Source organism: Micromys minutus (assembly GCF_963924665.1).
Source record: "Micromys minutus genome assembly, chromosome: 6".
NCBI lineage: Eukaryota > Metazoa > Chordata > Mammalia > Rodentia > Muridae > Micromys > Micromys minutus.
Window position 1 is genome coordinate 27,058,275 of NC_137975.1, and position 20,691 is coordinate 27,078,965.

General features: G+C 50.2%; 1 protein-coding gene across 2 annotated transcripts; it reads left to right on the forward strand.

Moving 5' to 3' along the window:
- Positions 1-570: 570 nt before the first annotated feature.
- Positions 571-16,311, forward strand: TMEM9 (transmembrane protein 9). 2 transcript variants are annotated; one of them, XM_080917923.1, is made up of 6 exons: positions 571-648; positions 1,084-1,185; positions 2,239-2,330; positions 5,981-6,089; positions 8,721-8,852; positions 15,395-16,311. In XM_080917923.1, the coding sequence occupies exons 2-6, from the start codon at positions 1,120-1,122 to the stop codon at positions 15,545-15,547; spliced, it is 552 nt and encodes a 183-aa protein (XP_080774049.1). In that variant the 5' UTR covers positions 571-648; positions 1,084-1,119; the 3' UTR covers positions 15,548-16,311. The 2 variants fall into 2 exon arrangements, with proteins under 2 accessions (XP_080774049.1, XP_080774050.1); XM_080917924.1 differs by lacking the exon at positions 571-648 and adding an exon at positions 738-833.
- The last annotated feature ends 4,380 nt before the right edge of the window (positions 16,312-20,691 follow it).

Consider the following 20,691-nt stretch of genomic DNA (forward strand, 5'->3'; position numbering starts at 1 on the left):
GAAGGAAGGTAAGAAGCTCACATCTGTCCTTCTGCACCCTGTAACCTCCTCCTAGTCCCAGACGGGCCTAATACACCTTGTTTCAATTTGCCAGACCTTTAGAACCAGTGCAGGCTAATGAGGCTCAGCCACCTCCAGCCCCGTGCCTATTACTAATTCTGTTTTGCCCTCTTTGGCATATGTCTTTGTGTGTAGGAATATAGGCTGGGCCCTTGAGTTCCTTGTTAAAAAACAAAACAAAACTCTTTTAAATAATATTTTCAGACCGTGAATACACACAATGGTCCTTGATCTTGTTTTAAAAATCATTCCTATTGTTGGTAGCTTCGTTTATGAAATGCTTTCCTCGAAACAGGAAGATAGTATAAGGCGGAAAAAAAACAAAGCACTCTGAAAGGAGTTGACAGGACCCGCAGGGCTAGAGCTTCAGTTTTCAGTAGGAAATGCAGACATTCCCTTTTCTTGTTAGATCCTGGTAGAGAAATGCCAGCCTCTCCCTAGAGTGGAAGTCTCTCGGACCAAGAGAAGGTGGGTCTTGTTGTCTTGGCGACTAGCGAGCAAGGTTGGGTCGAGCGGCGGCTGTAGCAGCCAATACATGCTGGAGGGGTGGAGCCTGCTGGTCTTTGGCGGCTGCGGCGGGGCTTGCAGGTTGGTGGACCTGGCATTGGGGGAGGGGTGCGGGGTCGCTGGGATACTGGGGGTTCCCAGCCACCCCAAATCCTTAGGCAGGGTGTACAGTACTCTTGGCGGTCAGAATCGGGGCTTCTCGTTGGGCCTGAACGGCGCTACCAGGGCCGTGGAGGCAGAGATGGCGGAGGGCGGTGGGAGGAGAGGTGAGAGTCGGAGCGGGGCCTGGTGACAGGATCTGGGGGCTCCGGGAGGCAGTAACCGCAGAAAACTCCCTCTGCTAGTGCACTGATAGTTTTTGAGAGCTGGACTTGGTGGGGAGAGGGAAAGGTTTAGAAGGCCCAGGAATCCTGGAACTCAGCCCCCTTTCCTCGTCCAGCAAAGGGGCCGAGAGTGCTTGACTCTGTTGTGACCACCTTCCCTTCTTCCGACTCCATGTTTCTTTTTATCCCCTAGGCATCTAGTCTTGCTGGCTCAGCAAGCCCGATAAGCATGAAACTGCTGTGTTTGGTGGCTGTAGTGGGGTGCTTGCTGGTACCCCCAGCTCAAGCCAACAAGGTGAGGGAAGTGGGCCAGTAGCACCTTGTTGCTCTAGCGCCTGGCCTGCTGGGCTGCCACAGAGGTAGCCTAAGTGCCACCCTTGCCCCTCCCCCACCCGAGAACCCTACTGAAGTTGTAGGGGGAGGGACCTTACCTGGGGCAAGCTGCAGGCCTTCCAAAGGGTGTAAGGATCACAGAGTTCGGAGCAAACTAGCTCTAGGTGGAATTCTCAAGCAAGAAAGTTTTGTTTAGAGAAGTTGCCCAAGTTCTCTGTATCTTCCTTTGTCCTAAGTAAAAACAGCTGTGGCCGGCTCTCCTGCTCAATTTGATAATCAAATCATGTAATGCTGTAAACTGCACTGAGTGTAAAGGCATGCACAGATGGGAACTTTGGCTTCAAAAGCTAACCCAGCTGCACTGTGGACTCCAGAGGCTACTCTCAGTCCTTCCGGGTAGGAGACCCGCAGCTAGATTTAGGTGATGTATGAGGCTTTACCATTTCGATTCTGACTTTCACTGACCCTGAGATAAGGTTGAGTATCAGGGTTTGCTTCTTTGCTTTTCAACAAATCCCTGACAGGAGACTTCCCGTGATAATGTTTTCTTTCTTCATCCCTTTCCCCATTTCCCCATTGTAACCTAGGGAGTTAAGACAGAATTGGAGGGGATGGGGGGTGGGGAGTGGGTGGGAGGGCTGGGGGATGGGGGTGTCCGGCCATTCAGCTTACCAGACAGAAAATATACAACTGTGGGCCCCAGGGTTGAAAAAGCCTGTTACTTTGCTTGCTATACACTGCACCCCCATCCTCCCCCCCAACCAAGCATACCACTTCATGATGGCAGGCTGCCTTGGGTAATGTCTGTGGGTTTGTTTTAATGCCAGAGAGGTTCCTATCTTGAGGACCCAGTGGAGGATCGAACACTCTTCCTATAGAGCTAGTCCTTGATGAATGGGGGGAAAATGCAAAAGCACGCATATAGTCACTTAACAGAGCACTAGAATCTGCTAGCCTGTCTAGACTCTGAACAGAGGCAGGAATCTTCCCTGCTCTTTCTTCTTTTTCCTTCCAGAGCTCTGAAGATATCCGGTGCAAATGCATCTGTCCACCTTACAGAAACATCAGCGGGCACATTTACAACCAGAATGTGTCGCAGAAGGACTGGTAAGACACTGTAAATGGCTGGCCCCTGGCTATGTCACCTGACTGAAATTGTCAGTGCTTACTGGATTTCTTTTTCTAGAGATAAGTTACCCATTTCTGTGGCTAGCCTACCAAGGAATATTTTTGTCCTTAATCATTTGATAACAAAATCCAGGTATCTTGAATTCCAGCGGAGGGGGTTGGGTTTTGTTGGTTTGCTTTGAATTTAGATCTCTGTCCATGCAGGTAGGATGGCGGTAGAGACGAGGCAGATGTATGTACCGTAAGTACACTAGCTCTTTCCCTGTGTGCTCTCTTAGTCTCGAGCAATCTTCTAAGGTAAAAGGAGTAGGCATTCTTCCCAGTGTATAACTGCACAGGCTTAAGTCCAAAGATCTTATGTTCTTTACGTCTCTGGTCTTGGATTTACTTCTTAGTCCCTTACTTAAAGAAAGAAAGAAAGAAACAAACAAACACCACTGAATGACCAAGAATTCATTGGGGTAAAGAAAACCAGTGAACAGAAGTATGAATAGAGTATTCTAGAAGGGGTAATTTAAGGAGCTGGAATCGCTCAGGAAAGGGAGAGACCTGGAGACATTCAGTGGGTGTTCAAGACAGGGAGAAAGGCTGTCGTGCTGAAGGGAAGGAGCCTTTGGGATTGGGACCAGAAAGGCTTGGGATGGTGTCATGGTGTAGAAGTAGAGCCAGTGGATGGAAGCTTCAGGGGAGTTAAAAGCCATTTCCAGTGCTGGTAGTTTTAGGATGGGAAGCTTCATCCTTGAAGCCTTCAGAGTACCTACTGGGTAAGGTCACAGCACATGCATTGAATGGGGGCAGGTCAAGGTTGCTGCTGCCTGTAATCAAGGATCACCAGGTGAGCTTTAAGAAAATACAGTCTGGACACTCTCCTGCTAAGATTTTGATTCAGCAAATATGGTAGTGGCAGAGGGGTAACCTTTGCTCAGAGTCCTTGAGGTGCTCATGATGCCATTGATCCAGAGCACAGGCTGGTTGTTTTCATACTTCTGGGTAGCAGTTTCTGAGAGGCATTTTATGTGGACGCATAGACTCTCGAACTACCCTTCATGGATCCCAGTCTGGCTTTGTCATTTGTTTCAGATTACTTAATCTCCACTGTACTTCTTTTTACTTTTTTTTTTTTTTAAAACCATGTAGTTGCTGGGAATTGAGCTCAGGACCTCTGGAAGAGCAGTTAGTGTTCTTACCCACTGAGCCATCTCTCCAGCCCTCTTGTTTTACTTTTGAAATTCATATATGTGCATGTTCACGTGTGTGTGTGTGTGTGTGTGTATACTATGTACATGCAGTACCTATAGAGGCCAAAAGACGGCCCTTGGATCAGATTCATTGGAATGGGAATTACAGAAGCCTGTGAGCTGCCATGTGGATGCTGGGAATCAAACCTTGGTCTTCTGGAAGAACAGCAAATGCTCTTAACTCCTGAGCCATCTCTCCAGCCCCACATTGATTTTCTTATGAGAAAAGTATGGTTAATACTTTGAGTGTGAAGTGTGTGTATTTATGTGACTTTATTTAGCATGATACTGTACATGCTAACATAAATGTTAGCTGATGTTTATTGTTAATAATATAATATCATCCTTCCTAGAGGTGACATAATCAAATTATCCTATAGCTCTGGAAAGTGTGGTCTTCTAAAGCACTGGTCTAATTCTTTTGTTTCTACTGACCTGATAATGGTATTAAAATCATGGCGGTCTGGGAGAGACCCCAGTGGACTCCTGCTCATCAGCAAAGACTACACTGACCCCACTCCCTTCACACAGGCAGACCCTGCTACTGGCAAAGTTTAGCAACACTCTCTGGGATTGAATATAATATGACCTGAAAACCCAAGCTTGGTTGCCCAGAGGATAGGATCCTGCCTAAAACTTCCAGGCTGTAGTTTATCCTTTTTCTTTAGAAGCAGACTTGGGGGCTCTCTGATGAACAGTCTCACATTAAGAACCTTATGTCAGAGCAGTTACTTCCATTAAGGGTGTTGGGCAGAGACTGAAGCTTGGAGGTTAAGACACTAGGATTCTAGGGCTTGGGCCTGACCACATTGTCCCTGGCTGGGAGCCATCATGGATTTGCATGGTGACCATTGGTAGAATAGAGTTCAACATGGTCCTAGCATCTTAGTGCTAGGGCTAGAATTAGAGATCTCATTGAGTTTTCAGGACCAGAGCCCCATGCTGGTGTTCAGACTGAGGCCAGCACCCAGTGTCCTATTAGTGTGTCGCTGGTTTTCTGTCATGTAGTGTTGAAAGAATATAATCACATGTATGTAAAAAGGTCCTCTTGGTGGTTCTGTTAAGAAATGTTGCATAGACAAGTCACAGGGTTGAGGTTTTAAAGTAGGATCCTTCTACAAACAGTCTATCAGTGAAGCACAGACTATGTGAGGTATGAAACTAGAATAGGATTGGCCGAGAGACCCTACAAACCCTTCCTTCCCACCTCCTGCCTCCTACACGGTGTTTCAGTGGTACCCAAAGGGGTACAGTTTAGCTTAGCTTAGCTTTCATCATCAATGAAAAGACCGAGGCCCTGAGAGGTTAAGTAAATTACTGACGCCACAGTCTCAGTAGAAGGGCAGAGAAGTAAACCCAGCTTGCCTTTCTCCTTCACTTTTTCCTGCAGTGTTCCCTGCCCAGTCCCCAGAAGGTAAATGGAAGTATGTAGGGTTTTAGTGACTCCCAGGAGAGCCGGAAAGGGCAGAAATATTTCACCTCCTTACTGCTGTTCCTTGTACCTGTTTGCAGTCTATTTCCCTGGGCACCAGGGTCCCAAGTTGAAGAACTAAAGATGGTTTCCTTGGGTTTCCAGGGCATTCACAGATCCTTCTGTAGCTATAGCTTTCTGATCCAGAGCTCTGTATGGCTCAGGAAAGGGAAAACTCTGCTCCCTGGAGGCTGAGTTTGCTGGAGAAGGGAAGGCCGCATTCACTCTGCACAGGGATGATGGGAGAGTGATTTTGTTTGCCTTCCGTTTTAGGGACAGTTTCACATAGTTCAGGACAGCCTCGAACTCAAGATCCCCTTGCCTTAGTTCCCGGAGCACTGGGCTCGCTGGAGTACACCACCGTGTCTGGCTCACAATGACTAGTAGAAACCAGCCTTGTCTGTGAGTGATTCCCAGGTGATGCACAGGGCCTAGAGACAGTGCCCTGAAGGTTTCTTGTCTGTCACCCCCCCCCCCCCATCTTAGAAAGACAGATCCCACAGCCGATGTGCAGGACTGATGCCTGGGGTCAAAGTTCATGGATGTGGAGATTATGGCTCGTGTGGGGGCAGTTAATGTGGTGAGCACAGCCTCAATGGGCCTGAAGAGCTCAGCTCATCATAGGTGAGAGGGCTGGTGGGACATTTGGATCGGAGGCCCATGAGTTGGGTGCAACCTGCTGGAACAGATGAAGCCGCCAGGAAAAACAGCACAAGAGAAGGCAGCTAAGGACAGGGCTTTAGGACCATTGATGAGTTTCGTGCCGGCACAGAAATACACGGAACCGTGTCCAGAAAGAGGGCTGTTGGCTAGAAAAGCCCTTCCTGGGAGCTCCTACCTATGGGCTTACCCCTTCAGCACCCTGCCCCTGGAGCTCCAGGTAGGAGACCCTTTGTCAGCCCTGTCTGTCTCTGTTGCAGCAACTGCCTGCATGTGGTGGAGCCCATGCCAGTGCCTGGCCACGATGTGGAAGCCTACTGCCTGCTCTGTGAGTGCAGGTACGAGGAACGCAGCACCACAACCATCAAGGTACTGCTGCGGGTTTGGGGGCTGCATCCATGTGACTTGTCCCGTGATTTCTGTTCTCTTTTTGATGTCCCAAAGCCTATAAGGGACCTGGTTCCCACATTTTGAGTGGGGGGGGGTTTCTAACATGGCTGCAGGGCTCCCGTGTGGAATGAGAGCTTTTACAGCCACTTGAGACTCCATTTTTCCCTCCAGAGCAGCGGCTCTCCACCTTCCTAATGCTGCGACCCTTTAATACAGTTCCTCGTCTTGTGGTGACCCCCCCTACCCCATTATAAAATTATTCCGTTGATACTTTATTGTAAATATCTGACAATATCTGATATGTGACCCCCAAGGGCATCATGGCTCACAGGTTGAGAACTGCTGTTCTAAAGAGAGGGCATTGGGTACATCTCTGGGTGCTGATTGTCAGGACACAATGCAGAGTAGAGGTAGACTCCAAGGGAGCTTGCAGGTTACCCAAAATGATGTTACCCTCCTTTGAGAAAACCTCCATGACCGAATAAGGTATTGGACATTAGATTCGGGGTCTTTTACTCTTTCCTGAACCTTGCCCATTGTTAATCATCCTGAAGACAGGAGTGATAGATATGACCCACTCCAGATATGGTGAAGGGTGCTACAAGCCTTTGTCTGTCCTTCTGTCATAAGGCAGGACTCAGACCTGTCTGGAGGCCGTGAAGCTAACCATCCTCTGACAAGCAGAGAAATAGCATCAGAAATAATTCACCTGAGTTTAAAGATATCAAATTCTTCTTGGGCTCTTGTTTTTGAGTAATGTTTAAAGGGGAGCTAGTCTTCTCACTTTCCTTCCTACCTGCCCTAGGGAGCTATGGCCCTCTCTGGACTGTAACTCCCTGTATTCCCCCTATTTATGTGGAAAATGGCTGGCTGTTATCAACCTGTCAGGCTGAGCAGGTTGCCCTCTGTTCATTTTCCTGCCCGGATTAGCCTCTCTGGAACCTCTCCTGATGGTGCTGAACTTCTTTCTTCCCACCCGCTAGAGACCATCTAGATACCCAAGACCTTCAGTTCAGAGCCCAGTGTCACCTCCTCCCAGCCTGGGAACTGTGGCTGCACAAGCTCCAAATCCCTTGTAGTTTGCTTTACCCAGGAGCTCTAAGCATGAGTGTAGCCTTCTTGCCCCATCTTGGGTGTTGTCAGTTCTGAGCATAAACGGCTACTGCTGCCCCAGTTTCGGGGGGAGTAGGTCTAGCAGAGCTTGGCTTTTGACAAAGCTGAGAATCGAGGTAAAAAAAAAAAATAATAATAATCCCGGGGTTCTCTATTTTCTATGTGTATTCATGACCAGGTGGAGGCCGGGGTGAACTTTGAGTGTTTTCCTCAATTGCTTTCTGCTTTGTCTTTTGAGACAGACCTGGAGCTTACCACTTCTGCTGAATTAGCTGGCTAGGGAGTCCTCCATCCACTTGGCAGCACTGAGCATATTGGCACGCACCATCGTGTTTGACAGTTTTTCGAATGGGGGGTTCTGGGAAACTTAAATTGTACCCTCATGTTTGTGAGCAGGCACTTCACTGACTGAACCATCTTCTTGACCCCCAATGTTGTTTGGTTTGTTTTTGAACCCCTTTTTTACAGTCAGGGTCACCGCTGGATCAGAAGCCAGCAATGGCTAGACATTTTGGGTGGGTAGTAAAAGCATTTAAGGTGTAGCCAGCAGAGTCATGCTTTGTCTCTGCCATTTCTTCTGCCAGCCTTGGGCCCTGGGTGAATGCTGTGGATCTCTGTAGTTTCAGTAAGGGCCATTTCTGGTCAAGTGGAGTTAGTGATGCAATAGAGAGATTATGGGTGCTGAAGGTCACATAGGGGGCCCATTAACACTGAATTCGTCTTATTGAATCTGCCCTTTAATTTTTTTTAATTAAACGTGTTTTGTCTTTGGTAGGGGTATGTCATGGCACACATTTGAAGCACACACAGAACAACTTAGAGTCAGTCCTCTCTACCATGTAGGCCCACCCAGTCATCAGGCTTAGTGGCAGGCACCTTTATCTGCTGAGCCATCTTGCTGGCCTGCATCTGTCCTTCCCAGAAGACACAATTACTCTAGCTTAGGAGGCTGCATATGTGGGAGATGAGAGAAGGAGTCAGTCGGCTTCCCTTCCCTCGGCTCTCAGGATGCAGCCTCTTGCTTTCCTCTCATTCCTCCCATGCATAATGATGCACTAAGCATGGATCAGCACACCCTCTCCGGACACCTTCCATCCTGCATCCACAGTGAGCCTAGCCTGCATTCCCAGGCTTCTTTATGGTCTCTGTTCTCTGGCCTCCTCAGCTGGTCCTCCTTGCTCTGGCCTAGTTTCTCATGAATCTCTATTCTTTGATATGGGCTCCTGTATAGTCAGATGGCTCCTGCCTCTCACGTCGCCTCAGAGTCTCTCAGGTACCAAGCAGCAAGGTTCTTCTTCTGAAATCTTGGTGTCTGCTGGTGTGTTCCTTGTCACTGAACTGTCTTAGACCAGCACAGAGCCTGTGGTGTGGGTCTCACACTGTCTCCTAGCACCAGTGTCCAACGTGATGCTCATTGGCAGCCAGGGTGGATATAAGACTAGAAGCAGGGTCCTGACTGTATGCTGGGTCACTGAACAAGGCTGATGTCTTCCGTAGGTCATTATCGTCATCTACCTGTCTGTGGTAGGGGCCCTCTTACTCTACATGGCCTTCCTGATGCTGGTGGACCCTCTCATCCGGAAACCAGATGCCTATACTGAGCAACTGCACAATGAAGAGGAGAATGAGGTAATCTTGGCTTTCTGGGCTGAACCCTACAGCAGGGGTGCCCTTCCCTGGTCCATTTTCTCATACTTTACCAAGATTCAGCAGCAACTGCCCTTTACCCCTCCAGATGCAGTAGATGGTGCCCCTGCTTCCCTGACAACTGGCACCAGGCAGCCTCAGTACACGGGGTTTCTAGGCTGGGGTGAAGAGTCAGGGTGGAGGAGGGCGATCCACCCAGGGCTGCATGTAGGGATACATGGTATGCTGCCTGCTCAGATTGGGGTCTAGTATACGGAGAACTCGGAGGCGGCAGGTTTTTTGTCCAGGGATTCTACAAGCATCTGTCAAGTGCTTGCTTGCTCAGTTCAAAGCATGGCCGTGGGGGCTAGTGGCAGGGGAGGACCTCAGAAGCTAGAGGGCCCAGGCAGGAGGTGACCAGCACAGCCATGTACAAATGAAGAATTTGGATCTCTTAGGATAGGATAAGCTAGGATAGGAGTGCTGGCAAGTGGAACTTCCCAGGAAGTTCAGCCAGATTAATGAAGGCCTTGAATGTCAGACTAAAGGATTTTGACCTCATATGATAAGCAAATAGGACGCACTGTACCAGGCAGCTGTCTAAGAGACATTGTCCCTGCAGCCTCATTGTGAAAGATACTACTGACTGTCTATGGAGTGGTGATTTGGTTCAGGAACCCACCTAGGTGTGTTCAGATGAGCATGTGGTATAAATGTGCCTCGGCCATGTCTAACTGGTACCCGGGAGATTTCACTAAAGAAACCAGAAGACGGCTACCTTAAATAAGAGAAAAAATAGGGTGGGGGTGGGGGGGACCATGCCAGCTGCCTTCTGTTGTTTATAGAGAAGAGCTTGGCCAGGGTCGGGGTTGGGGGACAGAAGGGCCCACCCACAGGTTGGAGCGGGGGATTTAACAGGACCATGTCAGGCGTGTTCTTACACAGTTTGATGATAAAGAGGAGGGTTTTCTTTTAATATAGTGAGTTGTAGGTCACAGGAGATGACCAGGCCTAGGCTAAGCTGCCCAAGGCAATACCGTTTGAGAGATTTTTAAAGTTCTACATCGGAGACAAAGGAAAACTCAAATCCAAGTGAGGACCCTGACACTCAGGGTCTGTGTGGAGCTTCTCATGTGCTAGGGTCTGAGCCAGCCCAGACAGTGATAAGAACTGGCAGGCAGGCACTAGGAGCCTGTACCCCCACCAGCCTCCTGCTGGAGGTGACGAACAAGCCTCCCCCTACCCCCTCCCCCTGGGGTGGTGGCCCTAGCAGTTGGGTGGTCTCTGCTTGAGAGGAAAGCTCACTTGCCTACCCAGTTATTAATGTAGAGTAATCGCAGCCCTGATAGGAGAGGAGGATCACTAATAAACATGGGGCGATTAGGGGTGAGGTGGTAATTGCAGTCCTGGCCGGGGGAATAATTGAGAGATACAGCCGTTGATTACATAGCTCGCGCCATGATTCCCGAGGAATGCATGGCTCTTGGGCATGGCCTTGCCATGTCTCCTGCCATCTCATCCTAGCTATGGAGCCAGGGGAAGGGTAGCTTGCCGTCTCTACGTCTGAGCCTAGGCCTCTCTTCCTATGAGAGCCTATCGAGGATGTGGAATCAGAGTAGTCTCTCCCTGCCTGTGGGCTTGGCCTGGTGGGAAGGAGTCTCTGTGCTGTCTGGCCATATAAGGGGTTGCAGCGGGCTATCTTTGGCAGATTTAAGCTAGAGATTGTGAGCTCATTCCCCATCTGTAGAGACAGGCAGCAGGACACTACCCATCTCCCACCCAAGGCTTCTGAGGGTCATAAAATGTCATCTTTAGTTTCTTGGAGACTCTGACCTAAAGTTAGCTTGCTCTGCTTGGTCCCAAACTCAGGGGTTTAGGGTGGTGGGGGATGGAGGGACAGGAAGAGTATCATCCAGTACCTTCAGAGTGGGCCAGAAAACACTGTGCTCTCATTACAGTCTCTACTCTGACTTCCTTATTCTGCATGGTGTCCAAGCCTGTGGTTCACAGCTCCCATCCTCTCTTGCTGTGGTCTGAACGCTGCAGGTGGTCTTGTGAAGAGATTCTCTAAGACCTTTGGCCTGTGCACAGGCTTCAGCCCCGTGACAGCCGAAACTGGGCCAGGATCACAAAGTCAGGCAGATATAAAATCTGACTCTGAGGGATGATAGTCTTTGGGGAAGAGAGTTACTTTGGGAAAAATCCTCTTTAAGGTCCTAAAAGAGGACATTTTTTAGTAAAAGAGGTCCCAGTGTTAGGAGGGAAGGCTTCCTAGCAGAGAGGGACTTTGATTGCGGCTCTGAGGGCTGATGGGAGAACACTGCACCTTGTCAGTGGAAGCTGGGATAACCTAAGGGTGCCTTCTGACAAGGCCTTAGGCTGGAGTGGTGAGGGATAGATAGTCTGTTGTCCCCACGATCAGCACACAAGGAAGGTCTCCATGGCTGCCTTCATAGTGGCTGCAAAGACAGGGCCTCTGGGCTGAGTAGAGTTTGCCTAAGGAGAGACCTTCCCTGACCCAAAGGGACTTAACTTTCATCCAAATAGGGAAAGTTGGAGTGAGCCCTGGGACCTCCTCCGGATGTCCGGTGAACTTACACAGCCAGTGGCCTCAGAAAGAACAGTGGTCCTCAGGGGCTCTCCTTTCCTGCACCCAGGAGCCTGGGACCCAGGTAGAAGTGAAGTTTGATAGCCAGTGTTTGTTAGGTTTGAGGGCTCCTGGGCTCCATGTCCCTAATTCTTGTAGGTAGGAGCTCTTCTGCCAGGGGCTAGGGGCCTCTGGCAAAGAAAGGGGGGTATCCCCGTACGGCACAGCCCAGTCCGCAGAGGAAGATGAAAGCCTGTCGTGCTCCCTTTGAAAGCGCTGGCAGAGCCTCAGTGGACCTGGCTGCTGGGCGCTGCCTCCCTGGATTCCAGTGGCATTAGACATAATCCCTGGGCTCAGACGCCCTTTGAAAGGAGGAAGCCAGCATGTTTGTGGGGACAGAAACAGCAACAGAGCTGTTTTAGATGTACAGAGCTGGCCCCCTTTGAAGAGGGAGAAATGAGGGTTTCTCCGAGGCTCTTGCCGTCTCTGCCACTCGCCCCTGAGCTCTGACGGGTCTTCAAAGTTCTCACCCCAGCGGGGGCAGCGCATAGTTAGTTCTGAGGCTTCTGTGAGAGACAGTGTACAAGGAGACCAAAAGATGACGCTAAGGATGATGGGAACTAAGGACATGGAGGGCCAGATGAAAAAAACAGCCAGGATGGCCGAAGAATGGCCTTCCTTCCTGTTTGTGGATGGATGGCAGTGTGCACCCAGAAACCTGGGTGCCCTGGGGTTTGGAAAACACTGGTCCAGACTGTTGAGATAGCCTCCTGACCCTGATGATAGAACAGGAAGGTGTGCTGTTCAGCAGAAAATTTTAGAACATCTTGGGGCTGGACCGGTTGGGGTCTCAGCTCTGCCACTCGCTGCTCTTGCTACTGACCTGAGGGTATAGTTTTCTAAGCCTGGAGTAGACAGAGTAGCTCTTAACCTCAGGGCCACTGTTGGGACTGTGCACTAAAGGCTTTTGCAATCACTGGGGTGCTCTTGCCTGGAGAGGTGGGCCTCTGGCCACAAGTAACCTGCAGCTAGCTACCTGCCTTTGATCTCCCTCTGGGGTGGGTCCTGCCTACTTCTCTGGTTGTCCACATGATCTCCTCTTGGGGAAAATCCAGCCAGAGATGGAAGCAACTGAGTCCTAAGACAGGAGATCTAAGGGTCTGAGCAAGTTCAGATGTGATCCCATGAGGCTGTGTGACCTTGGTTCGCAAGGTGATTTCCCCTTCAGAGTCTCAGTTTCCTTGTGCACAAGATTGAGGTGATATTCCCCATTTGCCATAGGAGCTTATGAGTAAGGTCGTTAAATATCTGGGCAAGATCTTGTGTATAGTGGTGCATGCTTATCAGGGTGACATTGGTCTGGTGACTCTGGGACCGACTATACTCACGCTCCACTGTGAGAGGGGCTCCATCCACCCCCTACCCTAACTATCCCGTCTGCCCAGCCCTGCTGGGAAAAGGGGGTTAAAGGGAATGACTTTCCTTTCCCACCCCACCCCACTTCACCTGCCGACTCCATTGCTGAGCAGGCAATCATGAGGCCATCCCTGGGTCTTCTCGGGAATAGATGTGGCTACTCTACTACCTTTTAATCAGACGGTTGGCCATGGGGACATAGAGTCTCTCAACAGCAGCGTTCTCCCACTTGAGAGCTGTTTGCTGAGACTTTACCTGAGCGCTCCCGAGTGGAGCTGTGGCAGCGTGGTCAGTTACACCACACTCCCTTAATGCTCTGCTCCGGCTCTGTCCAGTTCCAGTTCCCACAGACAACACAAGAGCAGCGCTTGCTGCCCACTCACACACTCCAGCATGCCCTCCCAGGTTTACACCCTTGGCATTCATTATGGAGAGCCCTCCAGGGCAACAGTGGGCCTAGACAGGAGAGGAGTAGGAGTGTAGAAGAAAGCAGCCCTCAGGCCCCCAGAGCGGGACGGCCGTCCTGGTGGGACAGCTGTCACCCAGGCAGGCAGATCTTTGGTGCCCACCCCTCCCCTACAGCCATGCTAAGAGCAGTCTGAGCCAAGCTGCCATTCTTTGCTTGGACCACATAGACAACGTGGCCAGTCTGGGGAGGAAGAGAATGAGAAGGTAGTCAGAGGCAGCTCCCCTGACAGTAGTCTGCCTGCCTTTCCTCCTTCTCGGCCTCAGTAGATTCCGGAACCAGCATTTGAGACTCCTTGCCCTGACCTTGAATGCCTCCTATTTCCAGAAGCTGACAGAGTTTCTGCATTCGTTGTCCTTAAGTCCTTGAGACCACCTCAGGCTCCGTCCTGTATTAGATTGGTTCTGACTCGCCCAAGGCCATGTATCTGGTAGGAGTCAAAGCCAGGTTTTTAGAGTCAGCAGCACTGTGCCGAGCTCCCAGGGAGAAGACCACTTGAGCCCTCTTCTGTATTTGCCATGTTACCTAACATATGGCTCTCCCCCTGACAGCCACATCTAGTAGTCACGCTGTGGTGTGCAAGCACGTTAGATCGCTGGAGGAATTTTGTGCGACATGGCTGGGATTTTTGTTTGGGTTTGGTTTTTGGTTTATGCTAGAAATAGTACCTACAGCTACATGCATGGTTAACTAGTGCTTTATTTACTACTGAGAACCAGCCCTAGCTCTTTAAACATGGTCTGTCCTGAGACAGCATCTCACTGAATTGTCCCTACTGGCCTTAAACTTGCTTTCCTCCTATTTCTGTTTTCTGGGTAGTTGGGATTAAAGGCCTGGGCCGCACCTGGCCTGCCAGTGATGCCCCCACTCAGTGTCTTGAACGTGGGCTCCTAGGGGACCATCTGTAAGTCACCTTAGAAACAAGTGAGCTGACGACAAATTGCCCAGCACTACGTTCCGAGGATAAGACTGTCCAGTCTTCGCACCCCAGCCACCTCTCCAACTGCTCCCCTGTCTATATCTTCCCACTCCACCCTCCTCCAACCTGGCAGCTGTGCAGTGACAGAAACTCTGCCAGCTCAGGGCATTAGAAGCAAAGTTGCATTTACTGGGCGGCTCTGGGCTTAGAGGGGTGCGCTAATCCTTTAAGAGATGTGTGGCAGGAGATGAGAGGCGGGGAGAGCTCAGGAGGAAATCCCCATGGGCTGCAGGCCTGGCCCTCCGCTCTAATTCTCCCCCAAAGATCAGCTCCGGGTCCTGCAGGAAATGCACAGGCTCTGAAGCTTCAGAGGCAGAGGAGTGATAATTAAGAGAAGGCTGACGACAGAAGCAAAGTGGGTCTGAGAGCAAAGGGGAAGGGGGACAGGGAAACTGGCAGAGGGACAGGGAGCAGAGCTGCTAAGCAGGGGACTGATCAACCTTCGCAGCAGGCCCTGGAGTGGGAATGCTCGGGTCGAACCCTGGACTTCACCTCTACCAGACTCTGAAGGATGTCCCATCTCCTCTTTTTCAGGAGAAGCAAGCTCTCGCTCGCTCTCTCTCTCTCTCTCTCTCTCTCTCTCTCTCTCTCTCTCTGTGTGTGTGTGTGTGTATGTGTGTGTGTGTGTGTGTGTGTGTGTGTCTCCACCTACCCTCTCCCAGTGATGCTGTAGCTGTGATCTGTGCTGCTTCCTTAACAGACCCCATAGCCAGACCCTGGTCCTGGCAGGTGTGCAGACAAGTACCTGCCCTATTAATTTGGGCACATAGCTCTTGAAGCCAATACTCAGTCCTTTTTCTGAGACTTAGGAGCAGACCTGTTGTTAAGATAGGACCTAGATTTGGGCCAGCTCTGCTGAAACAACTAGGGCCCCAGAACTTCTCCTGGCTCTTAAAAAACACTAAAGTTTTCTGCCTAGGCATACTGTTGAGGGCTTCAGACGACAAGGCAGGGCCCTCACGGAACCCATAGCCCTTGGGGAATTCGGACTTTAGACGTACTCTTGGGGCACTTGGTTCCATGCCAGACTTTAAAGATTCAGAGCCCCAACCCATATGCCCTCAGTTCAGATCAGCTTCTTTCTTGTTCCAATGCAGGATGCCCGCTCCATGGCAGCAGCCGCTGCATCCATTGGAGGGCCCCGAGCAAACACCGTCCTGGAGCGAGTGGAAGGCGCTCAGCAGCGATGGAAGTTACAGGTGCAGGAGCAGCGGAAGACAGTCTTCGATCGACACAAAATGCTCAGTTAGATGGCTGACGTGGTTACGTCAGGGACCCAGGCCATGGCTACTAGCTTCTGGGGCTCATTGCAATCTTCCTTGGGTCCTCTCCTCAAATGCCCATGGCATCTGCCCTTCTCCCTCTCTAGAAATGTACTCGACTGTTATAACTAGGGAGTGTGATTGGGTCTCTGGTCTCTAGTGTCTCTGTAGGTCTCTGGGGTAGAGGGGAGGCAAGAGAAGGCGGAAGGGGACAGAGATGTTTGAGATGGCCACATGATTGGGTGGAATCCATCCCTCCTGCCTTCGCCATTCCTCCCAGCTCCACATCTTAAGGAGGCTTACAGCTCTTTGGGTGATGGAGCTGTGTCATTAAGAGCCTAGTGGATGTGAGGAAAGTATGACCCAGCACTCAGCCAGTGCTCTAGGATGCTGTGGTCCCCATTCTCACTTCCTGCAGTGCCAGTACTTTAGCTTGGCCTGGCCCCAGCCTCAGGAACTGTTGTGGTGCCACTGCCCTTTCCTTGGCTCCTGGTCCACTGTTACATGGCAGTGCCCATGCATGCTGGCATACTCAGCAGCTATCACCTAATTCCCATCCCAGGAGGCTGTGAGCCTCCCACCTCTCCCCTGGGACTGACTGCAGCTGCTGAGCTATAAAGTTGGACCTTATGACACAAAGCTGACAGGGGACCTGAGTACCATGGCTCCTGTCCTCGGATGGCCTCTTGTCCCTGAATTTCATTGTACCATGCATGGAGAGAAATGTTTGTCTTTCTGTTGTCTGAACATCAAAGAAGCCATTAAATTGTTTTTATTTCTCAAATGTTCTAGATCTCAAGGGAGATGGGGAGCCATGAAAAAGTGTTGTTCTGCAAGTGATCTGGTTAGGTGCGCTGTCCCATGGTGTGGGGGGTGGGGTGAGGGGGACAGTACATTATCCTAGGTGGATTCAGATGTAGGCAGAGCTTTGCAAACCAGGGTGGACTCTTGCCACCAGCTGAGGAAGGAGGCGTGGGCTGAGTAGGGTACAGCCTGCGTGTGTACACACCACAAGGAGACATTAGGAGTCGTGGTTGCTTCACCTTTGAAACTGCACAGTACCCACCTGATGTCACCCACACCCCACAGAACCATTAAATGGTGTTCCTTGCAAAATATTCCCAAGCAAAACCCACATAGGGGAAGGATTAAGAGGGTAGACAAGAAAAATGTCCCCTAGGATAAAGAGTCAAAAGCTTCTAGAGTGACTACTCAGAGTTCATCCCTGCCTCAGCTCAGGCCTACATGTGGGTGGGGGGGGAGATGTCAAAGACTCAGGCACACAGGAAGTTTCTGTGAGGAGCTGATCATTGAATCAGAGTTGCTGTTCTTCAGGGTTTTCCCTTTGAACAGCATAGAAGATGTCCGGGAAGCCTTTGGTTCTCTATGAGGGGCTAAAGACGAGAGAGCAGTTTTGAGGTGGGAGTTTTAGTTTTTAAAGACTGCTGAAGTTCAGTGCTAAGTATCAGGAGGGTGGGAAGGGCAGGAACATGCAGATGGGGCTTCTAGAAGGAACCGAGAGATGGATCTGGACTCAGAAAGCTGGTTATGAGATCCTAGAAGGCCTTAACTGGCACACAGTCCCAGCCGCGGTTAACAGGAGGCACATGATCATGAACGCAAGGCCAGGGCAGGACCAGTGTTGATTACGTTTCTCTGCTGCTGGTCAGCCTGGCATCTTCTAAGCCCCTCCCAGAGCTCATCACTCATTGGGAATCTTGAGGTTCTGATTCTCATAAAAGAAGCAGAAGGATGATTTTATTTACCAATACCTCATCTGTAACCTGGAGTCTGGAACTCACAGACCCCCCCTTTGCAGCTGCTCTACCTGCAGAAGACCTTGAGCACCATCTGTGAGTCCCAGGTAGCTGCAAAGCTCTGCCCAGACTGGCAGTTTTAAGGATTTGTTGTGAATTAAGCACCCAGTGCTAGCTAGAAATCAGCCTCAGCAAAAATAAGTCCAGTATAGGAAAATTCATATGATTAGAAATGCGTTCACTATATAAGGTTTCAATGTAACCAAACATCTAATCACATTAGAATTTCACATTAAAAAAAAAAAAAAAACCAAAAACCAAAAAGCACAACTTTCAGGTATGAATTCCAAGTACATTGGCTGTACCTCCTGCTTCCAGGGGAGAGATGTTATAGCCAAGAATGGAAGAGACCTGAAGACAGCCTTCGTCATTGTATCTCAGACAGTGGAAAACAAACAGCACGCTCATGTCCTGCCCAGAAACGATCTCATCTCTCCTACTAGCATGCCGCTGTGCAGTGCCTTGGTCCCATCTGGAAGAACAGCTGGATGGTTCCACCTTGGAAACTGGGCCACGGGTAGAGGCCAGTCACAGGGAAGGGGATGGAGGTGGAGACCAGTTGCTTCCTGTGGCCTATCACTGTGTTCCTCACTTGGCCAAGGGCACCATCCTGGCCCTTCTGTTTCTTGGCATCCTTCCTCCCACACCTGCCAGCAAAGCCAACATAGCCCAGCCCAACTGCTCTGATCCCTTCCTGAGCCACTCGGTTACTGCTGTAAGAGGCTAAGTGGGACCATTCCCAGTGTTCCCTGCAGAGCCATCCATCCTGTCTTGAGGCCGCCAGTCTGTATTTTCCCTTCACTCTAGAAATCTTTGCATAGTGATTCAAGAAAACTGGGTCGGTAGGTGTGAATCCCTCTCCCTGTGTCTTAATTTTTTTTCAACCATACTCCTCTTGACCAACTTAGCTGTGGTCAGCTAAAAACCAGTCCAACCACAGGGCTTTCTCGGAGCCTCACTGTCTCCTCATCCTTACCCTCTATCCCTCTCCTTTCATTAAGGTATTGACCTTCATAGGGTCTAGGTCCAGCCGTGGCCATAGTGGGGTCTCTTCACTGTGACCGCCTTCTGCCATCCCTTTCCAGTCACCTACCTTGTGACTTCCCCTGGCCCCTCCCCCCAAAAACAGTTCCCAGCAGACTCAGGTGGCTCTGCAGTTGACAGTTGTGGAGGTTGTTCGCAGTCATAACGTTTCGTTCCTGTCTGCTTCATTTGATGCCCTTGATCCTTCCTCCTTCACAGAGTTCCACGCTGACTTCAGCAACAGTGCCCTGACCTCCTCTCTCACCGTCCCCTCACATCCGGGTATTGCTCTTTCCCAGGCTTCTGTCCTCAGCCTACTTGGCTCAACCTACAACTTAAGTTAGAAGTTCTCTGCTCAGAAGTTTCTTCTCTTGAGGTTTCCTGGTGTTGGTCATAGACTCAGACCCTGAGACTGTCTTTCTGGCTGTCAGGGGGAGCAGTCCTCTAGCTACACCAGTGCCTGTTCAATGTCACTCACATTTGCCCCAAATTGTCTCCTTCACAATCTTAATCGGGTGCCGCCACCATCCACCAAGTTGTTCAAGCTGGTAACCTGCGGGTCATCAATTCTTGACGAAACTTGGTATCTAAATAGCCCAAACCAACATTACCACCAAAGACTCCCAGCATCTGTCTCTCCCCTCCCTGCCTGATTATCACTGACCAAGGTCATCAATTTCTCATCACTGACTACTCTTGTGAGGAACCACCAGAGAGCATGCTCATAATCCAGTCATGTTACTTCCCTGATTTGGAACGTCCAGGGTGGCAGGGTCCCTACGGTACAGGAGCTTTTAAATTGAAGCCACTGTCTGCCTTTCCAGCCTGTGATCCAGAAAGGTTGGCATGAGCTACTGTGTTGGGCCTATGCAAGTCCTTGGCAGAAGGACACTGGGCAGGCTCTATGGAGAGACACTTACCTATAGGTGTCAGGTCCTAGGTCCCACAGGCCACAATCCTGAGGTACCCTCTGGGGCTTTTATTGTTGCCAGAAGGCCTGGGCAAGGGCTAACTCAAGTGTCCTATCAGCTTCCAACTCACTAACACTGTTTCACTGGGTTGAAAAGCAGGATGAGCTGGAGTAACCAATGGGATACAAGAAGGACCCCCTCCCACCAAACCTGAGCTTGCTGCCTAAGCAAGGTTAAAACTGTACAAGGTACAAGCCCTCTCTGTACAGCTCTGGGAGTCAGGAGGCAGAGTGGACAGTGGCCCCCAGGGGAGCTCAGCTCTACCCCTCGGAGCCAGGCCCCGTCTCTGTGGTAGTGACACAGCCAAGGTCCAACCATGATCGGTATTTGTCAAAGGATGCTCCCAGATGTGCCAGGCAGAATTCTCCTTATGAGACCATTGCTTCCTTTATAAAGCAAGTGGGGGAGGTTAGTGCATAAATACCACCCAACGTCTGGGTACAAGTCTTTCTCTGCCACTCACAAACCAAGCAGCTTTGAGCTGAACCTAAAATACTACATGGCCAGTAAGCTGGCTCAGTACTTGCTCCAGGCCTGACGGCCAGAGTTCAGTCTCCGGGTCCCACGTGGTGAAAGGAGAGAACAGATGTAAGTTGTCCTCTGGCCTCCACATGGGTTCCATGGCACACATATGCTTACACATATGCATACAACATACATACATGAAACTTTAAAAACTCTACATGCACTGATCTATGGGTATAGGCATCACACTGTATTGCACAAATACCCATAATTATGATCTGACATGAAAGGTAGTGAATAATAAAAATTTAATATATCCTATTAATATTTTTAGAACATACCATTTCAGGGCTTTTTGTCCCAGGACAAATACCTTACAACAAACAAAATTCTCTACCTGCCTCACTTTCTTAACTGCAGTGGGAACAGCAACCGCCTCTGCCCTAGTTGTAAGGCACGGGTTGTTGATGCAAAGACCCTGAGTCTGACCCTTCCACATGGGCACACAGTGAGGGTGGGTGGCTCCTGTTCACATCGCCACAACAACTGTTCAGCCTGGCCTCCTGTCTCTGCTACCAGAGACTCCCAGCCATCAGACCATCTTGACCAACCTTCAGCTGGCTAGACCACCCCACTGAGGCTTGGTTCACAGTTTCCCATGGCTGGAAATCTCTCCCAAATAGAATCCAAATCCAAGAATGCAAACTCCGTCTAGTAACTAAGCAGGAACACAGGGTCAAGGCTCTGGTACTAGTGTCAGCTCTGCTGATACTGTGTGACCTCAGGCAAGGGGAACCTCCTCACTGATCTCCTCTTTTCCAGCTCACTACAGAGCCTACTAAACTTGTCTGTGGTT

Excerpts from the sequence above, each read along its gene's own strand:
- TMEM9 (XM_080917923.1), top strand. The coding sequence starts at position 1,120 with ATGAAACTGCTGTGTTTGGTGGCTGTAGTGGGGTGCTTGCTGGTACCC. Across the intron at positions 2,331-5,980 it reads AATGTGTCGCAGAAGGACTG|CAACTGCCTGCATGTGGTGG; the intron begins GTAAGACACTGT and ends TCTCTGTTGCAG. Across the intron at positions 6,090-8,720 it reads GCAGCACCACAACCATCAAG|GTCATTATCGTCATCTACCT; the intron begins GTACTGCTGCGG and ends TGTCTTCCGTAG.